At 36.7% G+C, this 17,639-nt stretch overlaps 1 protein-coding gene and 1 long non-coding RNA gene across 53 annotated transcripts; one reads left to right on the top strand and one right to left on the bottom strand.

Moving 5' to 3' along the window:
• Positions 1-2,728: 2,728 nt before the first annotated feature.
• LOC135606721 (uncharacterized) lies at positions 2,729-9,893 on the bottom strand. 34 transcript variants are annotated; one of them, XR_010484932.1, is made up of 8 exons: positions 9,356-9,891; positions 8,844-9,209; positions 8,726-8,764; positions 8,551-8,630; positions 8,409-8,467; positions 8,015-8,074; positions 5,079-5,155; positions 2,729-3,085 (listed from the first exon to the last, which is right to left on the bottom strand). XR_010484932.1 is itself a non-coding variant. In XM_065097863.1 (7 exons), the coding sequence occupies exons 3-7, from the start codon at positions 8,730-8,732 to the stop codon at positions 2,841-2,843; spliced, it is 411 nt and encodes a 136-aa protein (XP_064953935.1). In that variant the 5' UTR covers positions 8,733-8,764; positions 8,844-9,209; positions 9,356-9,890; the 3' UTR covers positions 2,729-2,840. The 34 variants fall into 34 exon arrangements, 1 of the variants encoding a protein (XP_064953935.1); XR_010484910.1 differs by lacking the exon at positions 8,551-8,630 and adding an exon at positions 5,303-5,379 and having other exon boundaries at positions 8,015-8,550; positions 9,356-9,893; XR_010484933.1 differs by lacking the exons at positions 5,079-5,155; positions 8,409-8,467 and adding an exon at positions 3,792-3,869 and having other exon boundaries at positions 8,529-8,630; positions 9,356-9,890.
• A 676-nt stretch (positions 9,894-10,569) lies between these two features.
• Positions 10,570-17,281, top strand: LOC135606720 (uncharacterized). 19 transcript variants are annotated; one of them, XR_010484904.1, is made up of 11 exons: positions 10,570-10,800; positions 10,961-11,079; positions 12,098-12,226; positions 14,349-14,607; positions 14,744-14,793; positions 14,879-15,078; positions 15,167-15,523; positions 15,612-15,952; positions 16,104-16,238; positions 16,317-16,435; positions 16,914-17,281. It is a non-coding gene; the product is annotated as an uncharacterized LOC135606720 (long non-coding RNA). The 19 variants fall into 19 exon arrangements; XR_010484905.1 differs by lacking the exon at positions 12,098-12,226 and having other exon boundaries at positions 10,571-10,800; XR_010484902.1 differs by lacking the exon at positions 12,098-12,226 and having other exon boundaries at positions 10,572-10,800; positions 14,395-14,607.
• Positions 17,282-17,639: the final 358 nt, after the last annotated feature.

Here is a 17,639-nt window from a genome sequence, read left to right as displayed (position 1 = left end):
AGAGAGAGAGAGAGGTGGTGACATGAGGTTATAGAAAGGTCAGTAAATGGTGGTAATGGCAGAATTTAATGGAGAAAAGCTGAACCGACAAGCAATCCAACACGGAGATTGGTTGTATTCGAAGGAGGATCCAAGACAAAAACCAACTTATGATGGGTCCTATTTTTCTTGCGTGATGTAAATTTGTGGAGGCCATATTTTATTTACAGAGACGATGGATATCCCACAGAGAAAAAAAGCTTTGAGCCTCCTTCCAACATTCCTAATATTACATAAGACGACTTTTAGATCTCTCATATCATATATCTTTTATGTGCAAAAACCTCGTGTTGCGTTGACTGACTGATTCGATCGTTCATATTAAAATGTTAAATTAAAATATATAATTAGATAAGATACGATTTTATTTAAGATAAAAATTATTATCATGTTCAAAGTTAAAAAGTGTAAGATTGATCATAAATATCTAAGGTTTTAAATATTATAAGTTGTTATAATTGATACGAGTCTTTGATTTTAAAATATCGCTATTATTTTCATATCCAACAAAAGACTTTTGAGAATTTGTAGTAATCTTTATAGTTCTATTGAGAAAAATATATATATATATATTTCATTAATATATATTGAAGTAATGCATTAGAGGATCATTTCTTTTGGATTCGTATAATAAGAAATCATATAGCGAAAATAGAATAATTATTCATCGAATATATTATACTTTCATCAAATAGGAGATATCAGAAAACTATGAAAAAATGTTATCTAGCTACAAGTTAGAACATAAGTCTAAGCTACCTGAATCAAAATCAAATAGATAGTCTTGATAATATTAAATATACAAATTCTAAACTATACGAAGAAAAATATTAATAGTTGGAATCATAGGGCTAGTTATAATATAGTTTCACTAATATTGATCGATTAGAGATTACATGAGTTTGATCTCTAATCAACCACTAATACTTATATATTAACACGTGTGATATTCAAAGGAATAAGAAATTAAAACAATATTTATTTTGTTCATCTATGTAGATTTATTAAGAATATGAATGTTGCTAAAGCGAATAATAATAATCTTAAAGAACTTATAAAGGTCTATCTGTCATTAATTTAAAACGATATATTTTGAAAGCTAAAAGTTTTGATAAGGAACAACAGTATGGCAGAGTGTGTTCTATATGGTGGAGCATTGATCCAGTGACAGTGTATATCTATTTGGCATTATAGTCTTGAGGTGTGAGAGATGACTGTCATCATGCGGGCGAGAGAAGTGAACTCCTCCTCCTCCTACCTTTGAAGAAGCTTTCATCATGAGCTTACCTGAAAGAAAAAAAAAGGATAAAAAGGAGAAGGAAGTTATGAATGAAGTCTACTTTCTGCAATGCCTGAAAACCCACCACCATCTGCAGTTGGAAGAAATACATGATGTATCTGCCATGATTTGGGGTGCACTTTGAGGGCTGGCTAGCATGCTAAGAAGAAGAGCAAGTGGTGGTGTCATCTTCCTTCTTACAACATGTATGAAAGTTGTGGGGGTTGTCTAATAGGTAATGGCAAAGGATTATTTCATGTTGATATCATACATATTGGTCGATACTGATGTGACCGACGAATGTCAATTGCCAAATACTTATTTAGTTTTATAAAAAAAATTAAGATATAACGTAAAACCGGAGATATCGTCTTATATCGAATGATACAATTTATTTTGATAAATTAATTTACTGTATTACTAGTGGTTAATATATCTAATCATATTGTAAAAGAATAATCGAATTTTTAGATGCAGACATGTAAAAGATTATAAATATAGCTTCACAGAGAGAGAGAGAGAGAGAGAGAGAGAGAGAGAGAGAGAGAGAGAGATGAATACATGAAAAAGATAGACAGCTCGGTTAGATGTTGAGTTCCACTGAGTGCCTTCCTCCCAAGTAACACTGAACTGGCAAGCAGCACCGGTCGGTCCAACTTTGCTTAATGTTTAAGCTCAGCCTAATCACGAGCGCAGGTGTCCCCCCGACACTTTCATATGGCTCGTGGCTTTCGTAGGACGACCAACCAACGAAAGCCAATGCTTTCTTTACACCAAATCATGCAAAAGGTTCCCCCTCCATGACCGTCCATCACACTCCAACTTTTGATCTCAACCGTTCATTTACTATGAGTATAAAAATATTTAAATAATTTTCTCTGATGGAAAGTATTGATATCAAAGTATGCAATCCTTTTTCTTTTTCCTGTGAATCAGATGGTTTGGATGATTCATGCAAGGGGTCGATGATAATGATGATGGCCCACCGTTCCAATCCAATCTATTTCATAAGCAGGCCCAGAAGGCCCATAGGGCAGCCCATAAAATAGTCCCACCCAGCGTTGGCTTTGGGGCTCAAATTATTATTCCAATCAACCCCCTTAATTACAAGCCATGTGTGAAAGAAACTTTCTTTTTTTCTTTCTCTCAATCGCATACCTCTCTTAATTATAAGCAATATAGTTTTGAAATTAATATATTTACCCTAGCAAATTCATATAGCACATATATCCCTCTAATTAACATCCATCCATAGAATTCAGATTAATCATGACTAACTAAAATTTGACACTAGATAAGTTCAATTAGAAAGTAGAAACTATAGTTTGATATCTAAAATACTCTTAATGTTCTAACAACTAAATTTCCAATAGATGTTAATGATGTTTAATATTTCGACCAACTACAATGGACATATGAAGATTTTTAAATTTTATGCTAAACTGAAATTAATTGTTTTGAAGCGATATGTAATTTTGCCTCACAGAATAAACGGCAGTAACAATTGATGCTAATACCAGATTTACAAGTGGAAAAAGTTTCCGCGTGGAAGGAAGGAGCAATGCCTCCTCCTTTCTCTTCTTACTCTTCCTTCCTCCTCTCCATCCCCTGAAGTAAGTAATGGCAGTCCGTTGAAGCAAAATCTTACACATCCATTTAAGGCCACATGCAGTTGACAAGCATTTTGGCTCTGTTTAAACAGTATAGCTGGCTGCAGCCTTATTGTTTGTCTGTAAGATTGTGTCCATATGAGATGTAATCTAAACCCTGAAAGGAGAATGAAATAACAACACTTTGAATTTTGCCTGAAAAAAATAGAAAAAGCAACAAGACTGTCGTTTAAGAAGAATCTAAAATGCTACCAAACCATATGGAAAGATCCCATGTTTCATTGTGTGCAGATTTGCCTGAAGAATAGAAAAGCAACAGAAATGTGGCTTAAGAAGAATTTAAAATGCTACTACACCATATGGAACCGTTGCATGTTTCATTGTGCAGATTTGCCTGATGAATAGGAAAGCAATACAACTGTGGTTTAAGAAGAATCTAAAATGCCACTAAAAGATGAGGAGAAAGTATCTGAGGATCAAAGCTTCCAAAAAGCAGTACAGTGATATTTTGGCAAATAAAAAGAGAGGCATTTGATGATTAGGTCCTCACATAAGTTTTGAGAAAAACAATTATTTGAAAGAACCTAGTTCATAAATTTTAAGAATTTAGTTAAGCTGACAACACATCCCCAACAACATAATCTATAAATAAATGTTAATTCTTGACATACATACTAATTCTCGAGTTCTATGACAATGTCAACTTACGATTTACCACACAACCTGAGAAATTGTGAGTGCAACTGCCATCGAAGTTACCACAAATGTAGGCTACTGTTGAGTTAATCAGATCCTTTTCTTGTTCCTGCTTTAACTTTGCATATTCATTATATATGGTAGTTGAGAAGTTGAGTGTTATATACCAGATATACAGAAATCACCCAGCATATTATTATCCATTAGTCCAATCTCCTCTTAAATTGCTTCATTCCTAAATATGACTATAAGGAATTTCAGACTCCATAAAATAAGACGAGACAACTTAAAAAGACTCTCAAACAATAAACATGATTATATCATCAAAGGGAATTCAGTGAATCGATGACAACTATAATTGCAGTAACTACGATAATCATCCGTAGTTGACCGCAAACCAATTGTCAGTTCATTGTATGAATCAGAGAAAAAATAATTAAACATTTTGCAAATCTGTAAGTCTCATGACTTAAAAGGCTAACTCCAAATTAACTATTTGAGAAGATGATTAAAAAACCACTATCCTAAACAAAGGGTGGCCTAGCACATGAGGCATTTGGAAAGGATCAACGTATACAACCTTATCCTACACACACAAAAAGATCATTATCATGATTTGAAAATAGATCATAACAGAACTATCTTATCATAGCAGACTTGTCCACCAAAAGAAAGATTCAATATCCACAAACTCTTACACAACCTGTTGATAGAATTAGCTGGTCAGATCAATCTATTAACATATACATGTACACAACATAGCAGATTACATAATCCACAGGAATAACCCATAATGTTCGACTAGACCTTTATTACAGTTCGTGGAAAAAAAAAAGATGTACATCTCAGAAACTCTTTAAGTTGAAATTTTTGATATTAACATTACTTTCCAATTGATCTAAAAAAGGTAGTGTCTTAATTTGGTATTTGTGAATTCTCAGACCAATAAAAAATACAATTCAGGACCAATTTTAGGTTGCGATGCTATTGACATTTTATGAAACATGCTGCTCACCATACAAAGTCTAAATTCTGCTGGTGGTTTAATCATCTAAATGCCTGAACAAGAACAAGTGTTTATACATCGGTAACAAGGACATAGGACTGATGTACATGCAGAGAACTAGAATATGTAGTGGATATTCTATATAGTTTGTTATGTTTTCTGTTTCATGCTTTAGAGTTTAGACTTCTGCTTAGCTTCTGTTTCCACATTTCCACACATGTGCTATTTCCAATCGATTTCCTATACATGCAATTTAATTTGAGATAGATGTATATTAATTTCTTCAAGTAATACTAAAGAATGGGAGATTATAAATTTTAAACCCAAAACAATTCTAATATTTAGGGAAAGAATTTTTCAGAAGTTTTTTGCATGACTATAAAAAGTTCTGTTCCTCACTATAGAGTCAACTATGTCCTATGAAAATATTTAATAAAAAAATACTGACAATTAAGGATTGCATGTGTCGAGTATGCCAAAGTCCATGCCAAGACAATAATGCTGGCTAGCCTAAACTGTGCGGACCTGTGCCAATCAACAATTGCATGTCAATATCAGCTTAAGTTGTATTTATCAATTCTAAAGTATTTACAACAATATTGTTTAGAAATAAGGATCTTCATTGAAATATTAGTATGCTTCCTAGTCAGATTGTTATGGTCATACTTTTACCATCATTTAACCAAGATCAATTGGCTTTATATGTTCTGGCCGATAAAACTTGTTCTGCATAGATTCATGCCTCCAACCTGGATGGACAGCCCTGTAAAGGTCAGATATCCCAAGAAGTCGATCCCTATTTGTATATATTCATTGTGGTAATTTTATGGTGCTTTGAGTCCAGCATGAACTTGTATATGCTAGGAGGTTATATTTTGGAAAAAAATTCAAGTTAGAAAAATTATTTAGTCATCTAGGTTCGAGTTTAAGAAGTTCCAAATAGGCTGCGGATAGAATAGCGCACATCGAATCTTCTATTAAGTTCGGAAAAAAGAAAACTGATGTAAATTTAGCTTATGATCAAGTGACTTGATTGTGACTTTATTCATGATCTAGTTCACATAAAAATCAGGCTACTAGTGCGGATGGAATGAATCAATTAACGCTACTAGTGCTAGTAGAGATAGAAAGGACCTAAAACACTTTGTTAAAATTAATTAAAACAACCCTGATCGCTCTTAGTTTGACTAGTGATATTTGCCTAAATTGAGCTAAATAGAGAGATAAGATCCATGTAGCTTACTCTAAATAGTTGGAACATTATGACATATTGTTGTTGGGATGTCCTATAAAGTCTTTCTTTATCTATCTCTTTCATCGAAGTTTGCATTACATAGTGAAACAGTCCAGAGTCGATGTATTTAGGTTGTAAAATCTGACTATGTGCATAAAAGGTCAGTCTGAATTTCATGTCGCTGTAATTTGTAGGTAAATATGTTCACCTTGCTATCATAATAACTCAACTCTGTAATTTTAAAGATAATCATGTTCACCTTGATATCATAATATTTCAGCTAGGTGTTCGAATATTCAGAAAAAAAGATATATGCCTCTTACACATTTGACCCAAGCTTACGCTTGGTCCTTGTATTCCTTAAAGTATTCCAGTGCTTGCAAACTCATTTGAGCCTACGATGCCTGGCTGTACTACTACTATTAGGAATGTATAGGGAAATTTATGAAGAGTTGAAGTAGAAGGATTCAGAGCAGCAGAAGGATAAAGGCTTCGGAAGCAAGACCAGTCAAGTCTGACTCTTCTCAAGAGCCAACTTAACCGTCTGCAAGACAAGGCCTTCAGCCACTGAATAAAACCAATGTAGAAAAGAATGGATAATTAACGTTTGACTGGGGAAATGACAAAACAAGAAGCAATCAACTGAATATGACTTAGAAATTTGGAACTATCACAAGAGGATGATATCATTAGAATATAAATAGGATAAATCTTATTGATGTTTAATCAGCACTTTGCATGTAGCCTTCATTTTCCAAGTTCTATGATAATGAATTTTTATCTACTTCAAATATTGAGTACAACCACGGATAATATGCATAATGTAATACTTTATTATCTCGATTATATACATTGTTCAACTGTAAAATGGTTATGGCAGATAGAATGTGGTGGACTAAGTGATTCGTCATAAGTCATTCAGCTTAAAGACAACAAGAACAGCTACTTTTGATAGTACTGATGGTGTCAAGACAAGGTAAATATTATTTGTTCCAGATCCACCACTAAGTGGGATATACAGTCCTCGTGGTAGGGTGACTAATGGATGATATGCATCATGGTTGCCAATAGCAAAAGAGCAGGATCTTAAACTCAAAATAATCTAGATATCTAAAATTTTAACAGAACTCCAGAAGTTAGAAGAGATGCATGTTTCTACCTTAATACCTAAATAATTTCAGCTAATATAAATGTCTTCTCCTATATTTATGAACATAAAGAAGGGATCATACTAGCGTATTTAATATGCATTAATAGCACTAATTACAGGATTCAAATTAGAACTCTGTTTCTCAAGTTAGAAGGAATTAATAAAAAGGAAAATTGGGAGAACTAACATTGTTCTCCTAATTCATCATGAATAACTCAAAATGGCAGGACAATTCATAGGACTACTTTATAGTTGGGCACTCCATGACCTAATCATGGACTTACTAGATATCAGTTGGCATATCTTTTCATTGTGGCGACAATTCAGAAGATCCTTGCAACCAAAAATTTTAAAAGCTCTACTATCTAAGTTACTACTTCAATTTTCCTACCATATAGTTATCATCCAAAAGTCTTGTCCTAAATGAATTTGCTGGTTGATTGCTCAATGGTCTAAGTACAACCTCATCTTGATAATAATTTGATGAAAGTGACATAACCCTAATTGCTTACTGTTACTAAAAGTATCTTAGCAAGAAAATCCAAGTGCATAATCTGATAAGCCAGTAAAAATCTAGTTCCTACAACTAACATGGACTTTGGGCTCCTATATGAAGCTTCTTTTTTGTGTAAATGCAGAAGGTCCAAAAATTTGAAATACAGTATGATGAATCCTTTACCAAATAATATCCTGAGCTGATGAACAATGCAGACAAACCTAAGATCTTTCAGATTCCTTGGAAGGAAGTCAATCATGCTCTTTCATATTAAAAACAAAGTCAACCTAGTCCAAAAGTTGTCCATCTTAATGAGAGGTAGATTCTGCCAGACAATCTATGGACTGTTCCACCTAAAAAATTAAAATTATTGTCTAAACTAATACAAGACACTCCTCACGTTGTCAAATCCTTATTAATTAAATTAAATCGATTAAAAAAAAGCAATGTAACAAATTTAAGGAATTATAGAAGATGAGCAATACACCAAAAGTGTAAGCCTACCTCAGTGGGTAAAGAAAATAATAAAAATGTCGTCTTCCATGGTCAGGCACCGAACCATTCCTTCAACCACAAACGACAGAGAAACAAATGAGTGGCTGGACCACCAAAGGTGGACTGCAATAAAACGAAAAATATCATCTTCCAAAACAACTTGTGGGGTTTTTTTTGCAACAGTCTGTTTCTCGGTGTCATACCAGATAAAGGAAAGAGAGACAACCAGGAGGAACCAACTATAAACTAGTAAAGTTATGAGTTCCACAAAGTCAAGCAACAAGATTTTGAGCCATAAGGATAGTAAACCCAGGAGGGATCGTCATGGAATAAGCTACTGCAGCCATGGTACCACCTCCAAGTGGAGGCAAGAAACGAACGCTTAGGTGAAGATTAAAAGAACCTGACATCTTGATATGGAAAGGTCATGAAAGATCGCTCCCTTTCGCTCAATTAGTTCATCTAGTCAACCAAGGCACGTGGAATGAAAAATATGAAGATAGTGAATGTGGCCGATAATTACCAAACCCTGAATGAAGAAGTACCTGAACCATTCAGGAGTTGTCATCATCATCAAAACAGAAAAGGAAGGTACTTCATTATCCAAAACAAGAAACATTTATGGCTGTAAAACGAAGCAAAAAAATAGAATCTTTGAGTGCAAAAGATGGTCGAATGAAAGAAATAAGGGGCAAAAAAACAAAAGCGAGTGATGCTTACGGTTCATGGAGTATCATCAAAACTAATTCTTTCTCCAACCTGGCAAAGAAACATCCGAGGCAAATGAGACATGATCACAACAAAGGGGAAAACATGCTTAGAAGAAAAAGAACCTTACAATTCATAATGTGTAACCAAAACTGAACTTTTCTGCAACCTGGCGAAGCTACTGCAGAGATGAATATTCGAGAGCACCTATTCTCCATTCCCATTAGCTTACCACCAAACCCCAGTCAAGACCAGCAAAAAACAAAGGAGGAACAAAGAAAAACTAAACAAAGACGATAAAATAGAAGAGGGGAACAAGAAGGAAGGTAAAACTGGCAGACAATGGCTTCCGTAATGGCCGAACAGTCGATCTGCTGAGTGAAAGGCCTAGCGCATGTACTCTTTCTGGTTCCTTGCTCTCTCGCTCATCCACTTCAACGCGATCCGAATAGGGGCAGGCTGTACTCTCTCGCCTTCTCAAAAGTCACGCTCTTTCCTAAAATTCCCCCAAGTATTAGAAAACTGTACCATTAGAAATCGATTACTATCACTTGCAGTTCCTTGGAGCAAACGAAAGAACACATGAAAGTAACAAAGAGGCATAGGCAGATTAAAAAAAGAACAACTTGCGTCAATCTCTACCTCGAAAACCATCAACCATCCACCAGTCTTCCTCAAACATATCCGACGAGCCAACATTAAGATCAATGGATGGAAACTCCGACAAGAGACCAGTCATGGACAAAGGGCGGAGGGGAAAGGCACGGGTCTCCAAGCCTCGCTCTCGCCGGAAGAAAAGTACAACAAACGCTGACTGACAGGAAGAGCAGTAAGCACGCAGCGGAAACAGCACCGTCTTGTGCCATTTCAACCCGATGCGTGCTCACTCTCTTCTGTCAACCGCCCTTCGCCACACATGAAATCTCAACCCTCCTCCCTTCCCGATGCAGACAACGCAAAGAAACTAACACCAAATCCAATCCAATCCTATCCTCCAGCTCCTCTTCGAGGTTCGTCTCACCTCTTCTCTCGCTCTCCCAGTCCCTGCGATCGAGAAATCGAAGGGGATTCACTTGGAGCTGGTGTTCTCCAGATCAAGAGACTAGGGATTGAAGACGGCGACCGTACTCGCTTCCCTCGCGCTCTCTCTCGTGGCAATTATTATTAGGAACAGAACGATGCACAACAGCATGAACCACGTGATTAGGCATGTAAGAAACGGACACCTGGATTCGCGGGACCGCTTGATTGGACAATAAAGGTGGGGTCTAGGTAGTTGGGCCGGGGGACGATGAGAATGGGAGTTCGTCGAGTGCGGGGGACAGGTACGATTCCAGAGTCCGCATTATTTCCAGTACGCGGACGTTTGCGGATACTTGGAAGCTTCAACTACCCAAGAAAACACCAAATCCATGAGCGTACTCTGAGATGTGGGGTCCAACTTCCTTGTCGGCTGTTGAATTGATTTGACTGGGGGTTGGTGTAGCATTCATATTCATATGGTGGAGAATTATTTGATTTCGTAACTCATCGTCTATTTGTTTGTTGTTTGACTTGATCAGCTAATGTCGTGCCGTGGCAATGTTATAATTGCATTCGGAATTGATATTTGAAAGCACACGACGACTCGTATTTAATTGGATCGGGATCCGGGTGAGGATCCCGTAAAATTATCGGGTTTGGATTTAGAATCGATCCAATAACATCTGCGTAAACTTATCGGGTTTGAATTTAGATTTGATCCAATAACATCTGCCTGCACTGTTATTTGAAACTCGGGACGTAAAAAAATCATTTAAGTGCCACATCATCATTTTAAGTGCCACGTTTCGCTATGTGATTTGCCAGAATCACACGAAGGACCGCTGCAACTTTTTTTGCGCTTCAGTCTGCAAAGGAGATTGCGAGTCGCCGACCTCTCTGGAGGGCCGCGTGAAGCGAGTCGCCGTCGCTCCGACAGGGCCCCTTCGGATACAAGATTCCGTCCTCTGACTCCTCCGCCTATGGCTGCCGGCCGGCTCTTCCCTCGATCTCCAATGCTTCCCGTTTAGGCAGCAGAATTGATCCTGGACCTCCTCCTCCTGATGGTCTTCTTCTTCTTAGCCCTCACCCTCTTCCTTTACCTGGGTGTCGAATTCCCCAGGGCTTCCCCTCTCCTGTCGCCGCCGCCCAACAGGGCGTCAATTTTCGTGGGTCTCATCCTCCATCACAGATCGCTTCATCGATTAACTTTATTTCTTTTGGCAGAATACTTATGGTAGTGCGATTAAGCTGATCCCCGAGAAGACGAAGTTTGGGGTTGCACTCGCGCGATCTGCCGTAGAGCTCCAGGAGCGGCAGCAGTCTGTTCGATTAGCTGGCTACTGGTACTCTCTAGAATCTTCATTGCATCTGTCTTCATCTTCTTATTATTGTCATCGTATACCTTTGAATCAACATCATGGAAAATTGATGATTACCTTCTTCATAGTATCTTTAAGGCAAAGGATCATTTTGAGTATCTAACGTTAAAGAGTAATTGAGTCATTCTTTAATCACTTTGGTACATTTTTCTGAGCTGGATGATCAATATTACTAGTAAAGGTAGTTTACTAGATGATTAACATGATGGAAGATGAAACAGTGGCAACCATCTTGTCTGATTGAGAGATTAGAATGAATTAGCAAAGATTGGACAAATCAAGATGGTTGTCCTGCAAACAGGAGATGAAGATGAAAATAACATTTGCGCAGAAGTAAAGACAATAACTCGATGCCTCTTATATCGGTATCTGATTTGGAGCTGTGCAACGAATAAGGATTCTTGTAACCAACTTCCATTAATCTTTTTCTAAGGATGTCTTGTTGTTATTAGATGTCTACGAAGTTTAGTACTTTAATTGATTTTTTTTTTCATTCCACTTAATTTAATTGTAATGTTTGCTAATGTAATTAACCATGTAGTTTGTGAAGTCTCCACCTGATTCATCTACAAAACAAGATGATGTTATACTTAATGAACTCTCATAATCTACAACTTATGAAAACACAAAAATGGCCACACAACCTCCTGCATGCTTCACCAGGAATGGGTAATTTGGCAGTTTAGTGTTCTTTATTATGTTCCTTATTAACTTATAGCATTGAACTTGCTGTCTACCTTGTCAGTTTAGGGGCTACTGGGATTCCTGCATATGGCTTGCATATCTACTTATATACATTCATTGGCCTTGATTCTTTGTATCCTGCATTTGCCCCAAACACAAGTGGTTGTTAATGACATAAGCTATTTTTTCGCCTACACCTAATTGAGCAGCTAATTTGGTTTTGGTGCAATATTCACAAATTCATTGATACAAAAGTTACATTTGGTTCACGTCTTTGTAATATGCCCATTTGATGCAGACTCTAAAAGTGAGCAACCAAATAAGGGACTTATGATTGCTGCATTTGCAAAAAAGCCAAGAACCACCAGCCTGTTTTGGGTGTTTCATAAGTAGATGCATGAATCATCATGTTGCATCATCCATGGATGTAAGAATTCAAACAATCCCTAAAATCATCGTATCTGAATTGTCTTTACTTTGATGGAGATGGAGTATCTTCGTTAATTGTCAATTGTCTCTTTTTTTGGGTCTACCTCCCAGAATATGGTTTACTTAAGATCATAAGTAGTCCTTAGATCTTCTATAATCTTGTATAATATATATTCTGCAAATCTGGATTTGTTTTACATAGCATATCTATGCTGGCTAACCTTTTCAGTGCCATGATTATGCTCACTATTCTTTTGAGATTTTCACTTATTTCTCTTCATTGCGCTGATGCCACAGCCAGGTGGATGCTTTGATTTACACTGTAGTATATGTGGTTTGGATTTGTGTACATATTAATTTGACCAAATTTTAAAGTTGTCAGTTACTTGTGTCACATATCCTCCCTCCTTTCTCAATCTTGGGACCTGCTTGAAGGATTCAGATTAAACTTGGGTTAATGGCATGAGAATTGTGTATAAGAACATGGCAGAGAAAAAGAAGAGTAAAAGGGAATTTGAGAACTAAATGGTAAAACATGATACATTATAAGAACATGGCAGAGAAAAAGAAGAGCAAAATGGAATTTGCGAACTAAATGGCAAAACATGACATGGAAGTTATTGCTACTAAGGATGCTGTGTAGCTAGAAATCAGCATATGAGAACAAGAGTATCACCTAATGAGGTTAATAAGATAGATGATGGTGTAACTAAGTAATATAGAATGAGAATGATTGCACATATAGTATGCAAGAATGGATATGGCCTCAGTGGTGACACTTCAGTTCTATGGCAAGGGACATTTGACCACTTCAAGCTTTTTACAAGCAGTCATGGAAGATTAAAATGGATGCAGAGGAAAATAATGAGAAATAACATTATCGTTATTGAATTATTTGAGGATGTTGCATTCAATAGCCTAACCGACAACAAAATAAAGATCCATATAACTGACATAAAATAGTTGGAATGAAGATTTGTAGTTTGCCTGGGTGTCAATATACGTGAAAGAGATAGTATATAAAGTGGCAATCATTGAGACATTTTGAAGTAGGATGAGTTTGAGATGAGTAGACGAAGTTCTTTTTTTAGAATAAAGAAAGATAAAATAAGAATAAAAGACAATAATAAAAAGAGAATATGAAAAAAAATTAAATAACTATCAAACTCGTGCGCTCTGGCTGAAGGAGAGAATTCTTCGGATGAAGACGAAGCACCTAGACATGTCTCATGATGATATAATTGGCCTCGTACCACACGTGCATAATATGATAACAAGCTTAAACTCAATTTACTTATTCATTGTACAATGTTCACTACATTTCATTTGCCTCTTAAGCCTTGAGTCCAAGAAAAAAATAAAAAAATTTATTTTTCTTCTTTACGAAGAAAAGTCATTTGTCCTGAGTACAAGAAAAAAATTATTTTTCTTCTTTATGAAAAAAAGTCATTTGTCCTACAGTTCACTACATCTCATTTGCCCTGAGTACAAGAAAAAAATGAAAATAAAAAAATAAAAAAATTATCAAGTCAAATAAATCATTTGTCCCTCCCTTCCGCGAAGAAGATAACACTCTGGATTTGTCGTAGAAATAAATCATCATCAAAATTTTTCATCTTTTTCTTCTTTATGAAAGTTGAATTGGAAGAAGTTAACACTCCGAATTTGTCTTAGAAATAAATCATCATTAAAAATTTTCGTCTTTTTCTTTATAAAAATTGAATTTTTCCTTTTGATGACATTTTTTATTGATAAACTTCTATTTTTGTAGAGATGAATAAAATCTTTTATCAAGATTTATAATGTTCAATCAAGATAAAATTTTAATTTTTTAATCTTTTTTCTTCTCCTTGGATAATTTAATACTATAAAATTAAAAAAAATCCAGACTTTGTCATGTGGCAGCTTAAGACATACGAAATAGCTCATAAACTAATCGGGTTTATTCAAATAAGAGATGTTCTAAATTGGTCCCACATCATATATTTTTCAAGCTTGATCCATGCAAAATCATACCTGAAAATTTGAGATCCTTACCTATTTTGTTGATAAAGGTTGGCCTTGTTGTGGTGGGTCAAATCCCAGCATTGAAGCTAGCACCAGCTTACTGATCTTTTCAGGTTGCATGAAGTCTTGCAATTGCAATCTACTTTTCGTCATATACAGGCATGGTTTACCTTGGTGTCGAGTAACTGGAACAAAAGGAATTTTTGCTGGCTCTTGAAGTCGCGGAGAAAGGTCTTTGATTTCTAGAAGATGGATTGTGGACTGGAGCTGCTTCCAACAGATATAGGTGTTCTTATGACCAACACCAGTATAAAAGACAATCATCATCCAAGTTGCTGCAATGATTGAATGTCACTCAATGAAAAACCAATGGTAACTGCACTGCTGAAAATGGTGCTTTTGTTTTTCTTTGTGACTTATTATTATCTCTATTTTGTTTTACTGGTCAAGACCTCGATATATTTCCCAACTTTTCACTGCTCTGATTTGTCTCTTGGTGTATCCACAGGTGAGCTCCTTTGGAGGAGAGGGAGAGTTTAATACTGGATACCTTTGGCGGTTAGAACTGCTTCAAAGCAAAAAATTCTCGTCTTGATATGCATCTTGCTGGTCTATATCACTTGTCATTGTCTCCCCCTTTCAGGTTGGAGATCGAGAGAAGTGGGAAAACATGTAGACTAGACCAAAGGGTAAGACTGCATCATGTTGATACTGGTGGTTATCGACACAAGCATGACGAGATATACGCGAAAATGGACCACACAAATCTTGGTTTCCAAGTGTCTTACTTAAAAAAAAAAAAGAATAAATAAAACAACATCACAAGAAAACTCCAGTGGACGAGTAAGTACACAAGATACTGGTGGTTATCTTGAGTCTGTCTAATTTGATTGCTTTTAGCTGACTTTCTGTAGTTTTGACATGTGTGCAGGTCTCTTGAATTTGTCATAAGCGATCTATTAATGTCCGGTTAGCGGAGCTGAGACTTTATCTTTCGATCAATACAACCAAGTGATGTGCTACAGAAATATTTTCTGCATTACTTGCTGCTGGAGTGACTTCCAAATGTAACTGACCTGAAAGCTTCAATAAGATGGCCTATTGAGCTTGTGCACATTCACCAGCATGTCGATCGTGATAGTTCTCACATGCAGCAACATGACAGCAGCTATTGAAGCGATGATTTTGAGTTAGCATGAAGAAACTCTGTTATTGGCAGTTTGTTCAATCTCGAAGGATCAGCATAAATCGCATTGACTTGTGGACTGCCCTTCTCGGTAGATCTCAGGTCAGTGTTAGCTGCTTATTCTGGCCCATGGTTGTCATTTTTATATGCATACATATATATTGGGTTGGATTGGTGATTCAAATTGCAGGCCCAAACTGCCAAGTTTGAGTCTTCTGCAAGTGAACGTCGTCAATGTTTGGGCTCGACCTATCGTTGATGAAGTCCTCAGAAACGAAACCATAATTTCCCTCCTCTATGTAAGTGTTATTTTTTTTTGTTTTAAAGACTGTTTGAAACTTTACCTCTTGTCCCATTCTCCAAAAGAATCAAAGCTTTCAGCTCACGGGCTGTTCGGCAAAGGACTGCGAGGCTGCAGGGCTGGTCGGCTTAATTTCCTGGCGCTCTCCAACCCTCTCCTCGCTGCTGTCAGAGGGTTATCAAATCATAGCTGCCCATCTCTAATGCAGCAGGAAAACGAAGACTGATAAGGTAGATGGCTCTCCTCCACCCTCCTCTTCTTATTCCTATCAACAGTTCACGTCGCAGTACCGGAACAGCCAGATCAGTACACCAAGGGAATCTTATCATTTTCTCTTTTACTCGGTCGCCACACACTGAGAAAGCCCAGTGCATGTGGCAGGCAGCTCGTGAGGCGATGGTGAATCCCACACACAAGCCGGGCCACCAACTTTTCGCTGATCGATGCTTTTATGACTACTGCTGCTACTGCTACTGCTACTGCTATTACTGTTACTACTACTATTTTTATACAAAGGTAAGTGTTGAGAGTAAAATTATACTTATTTTTCACTTCATCATTCAGAAATTGATGAGCCTCTTCTGATATCACTAGAAAACCTAAGTCATGTTCCTTGATTCGTCAGCGAATGTATGATAGAGGTGCTTCATGTGATGATACAAAGAGGAGAGATATCAAAATTTTCCTTGGATGGTCCTCATCTGATGAGCAAGGTTTGTTGAGAGTTTATAACTAGAGTAATAAGTGAATATTTTTCTTATGGTAATTATCATAGTAATAACATTTACAGTTCATGATTTCATGATTGTTGAGGGATCTTATGTTCTCTTTCATGATGACTACGATATTGTTCTTATCATATCATAGTCATGACTCTCTGGTGCTTGATAGGAAATGATACGAGATGTTTGATAGGGTGTGGGTTAAAGATGACTCTCGGAATGATGACTCCTTAGGACCAATTAACCTTTTTATCTGTGTTTTTTTAACTCAAGGGACCAGACCGTATGGTGTGATAGATCACTTCCTTTTATCATGTCAGAATGGACCGTCCTTCTTCCAGTACTGAGTTGGCGGCTGTGTAGACATATGTTTAGTACTATAAATTCTCCTTATGAATTGTTAACGATGAAAAGTTAATGCTGATATTTTCTTTCGTTTCCAAACTCATCGTCTCTTATCATTTGTCAGAAGGAAACCACAAGACCCATCCCATTTGCAATTATGTTGATATCTGAATGAAGAGGAGACTACTAAAGTGACTTCAACGTTTCTCCACGGAAATAAAGGCGATGGTACCGGTCCTTGACTTTCATTTCCCATGAACTGGTCCAAGGTGCGTGTACGTCTTCATCAATGGTGGAAAACTTATCGATTCCCAGTGATCTGGTTGCCCTACATGACTACGACAGGTAAGGAAACAACAGGCACTCTCGTGTGTATGTATGTGTGGCGTCCTATTGATTTCCCCACTGTCGATGCTGCCAAAATCATTTTTAGATATTCAAAGGACAACAACGCATGGCGTTTTCTCTCACGACAAGATTTACATTATTGCTCACCTGTTATTCATATAATTTACTGCATAATCTAACAAAATAAACAAATATGAGATAAATCAATCCCCTTGAAACAATGGGATTTGATCCTTTACTATGTATACTTGCTCGGGGAAAAGTTGATTCCCAGCATCAATCCAATTTACATGGAATTGATGGATGTTTGTTAACACCGATCAGCTTTGCTCGTGACTGATGGATGCATCTTTTTAACATATCCTGCTCACCCCAGACAAGATGGCTGATTCTTCTGTCGTTGTCTGAATCCAAATCTCTTTTTGGTGCAATCCGTTCGTCCATAACCTCTTGTTGTTCACCTATTTTCATTGCTTCCTTTTGTTTTCATTTTTGGTCTCGT

This window comes from Musa acuminata, chromosome BXJ2-3 (genome assembly GCF_036884655.1).
Source record: "Musa acuminata AAA Group cultivar baxijiao chromosome BXJ2-3, Cavendish_Baxijiao_AAA, whole genome shotgun sequence".
NCBI lineage: Eukaryota > Viridiplantae > Streptophyta > Magnoliopsida > Zingiberales > Musaceae > Musa > Musa acuminata.
The sequence above is the reverse complement of the archived record's forward strand: the minus strand, read 5'-3'. Positions and strand labels throughout refer to the sequence as shown.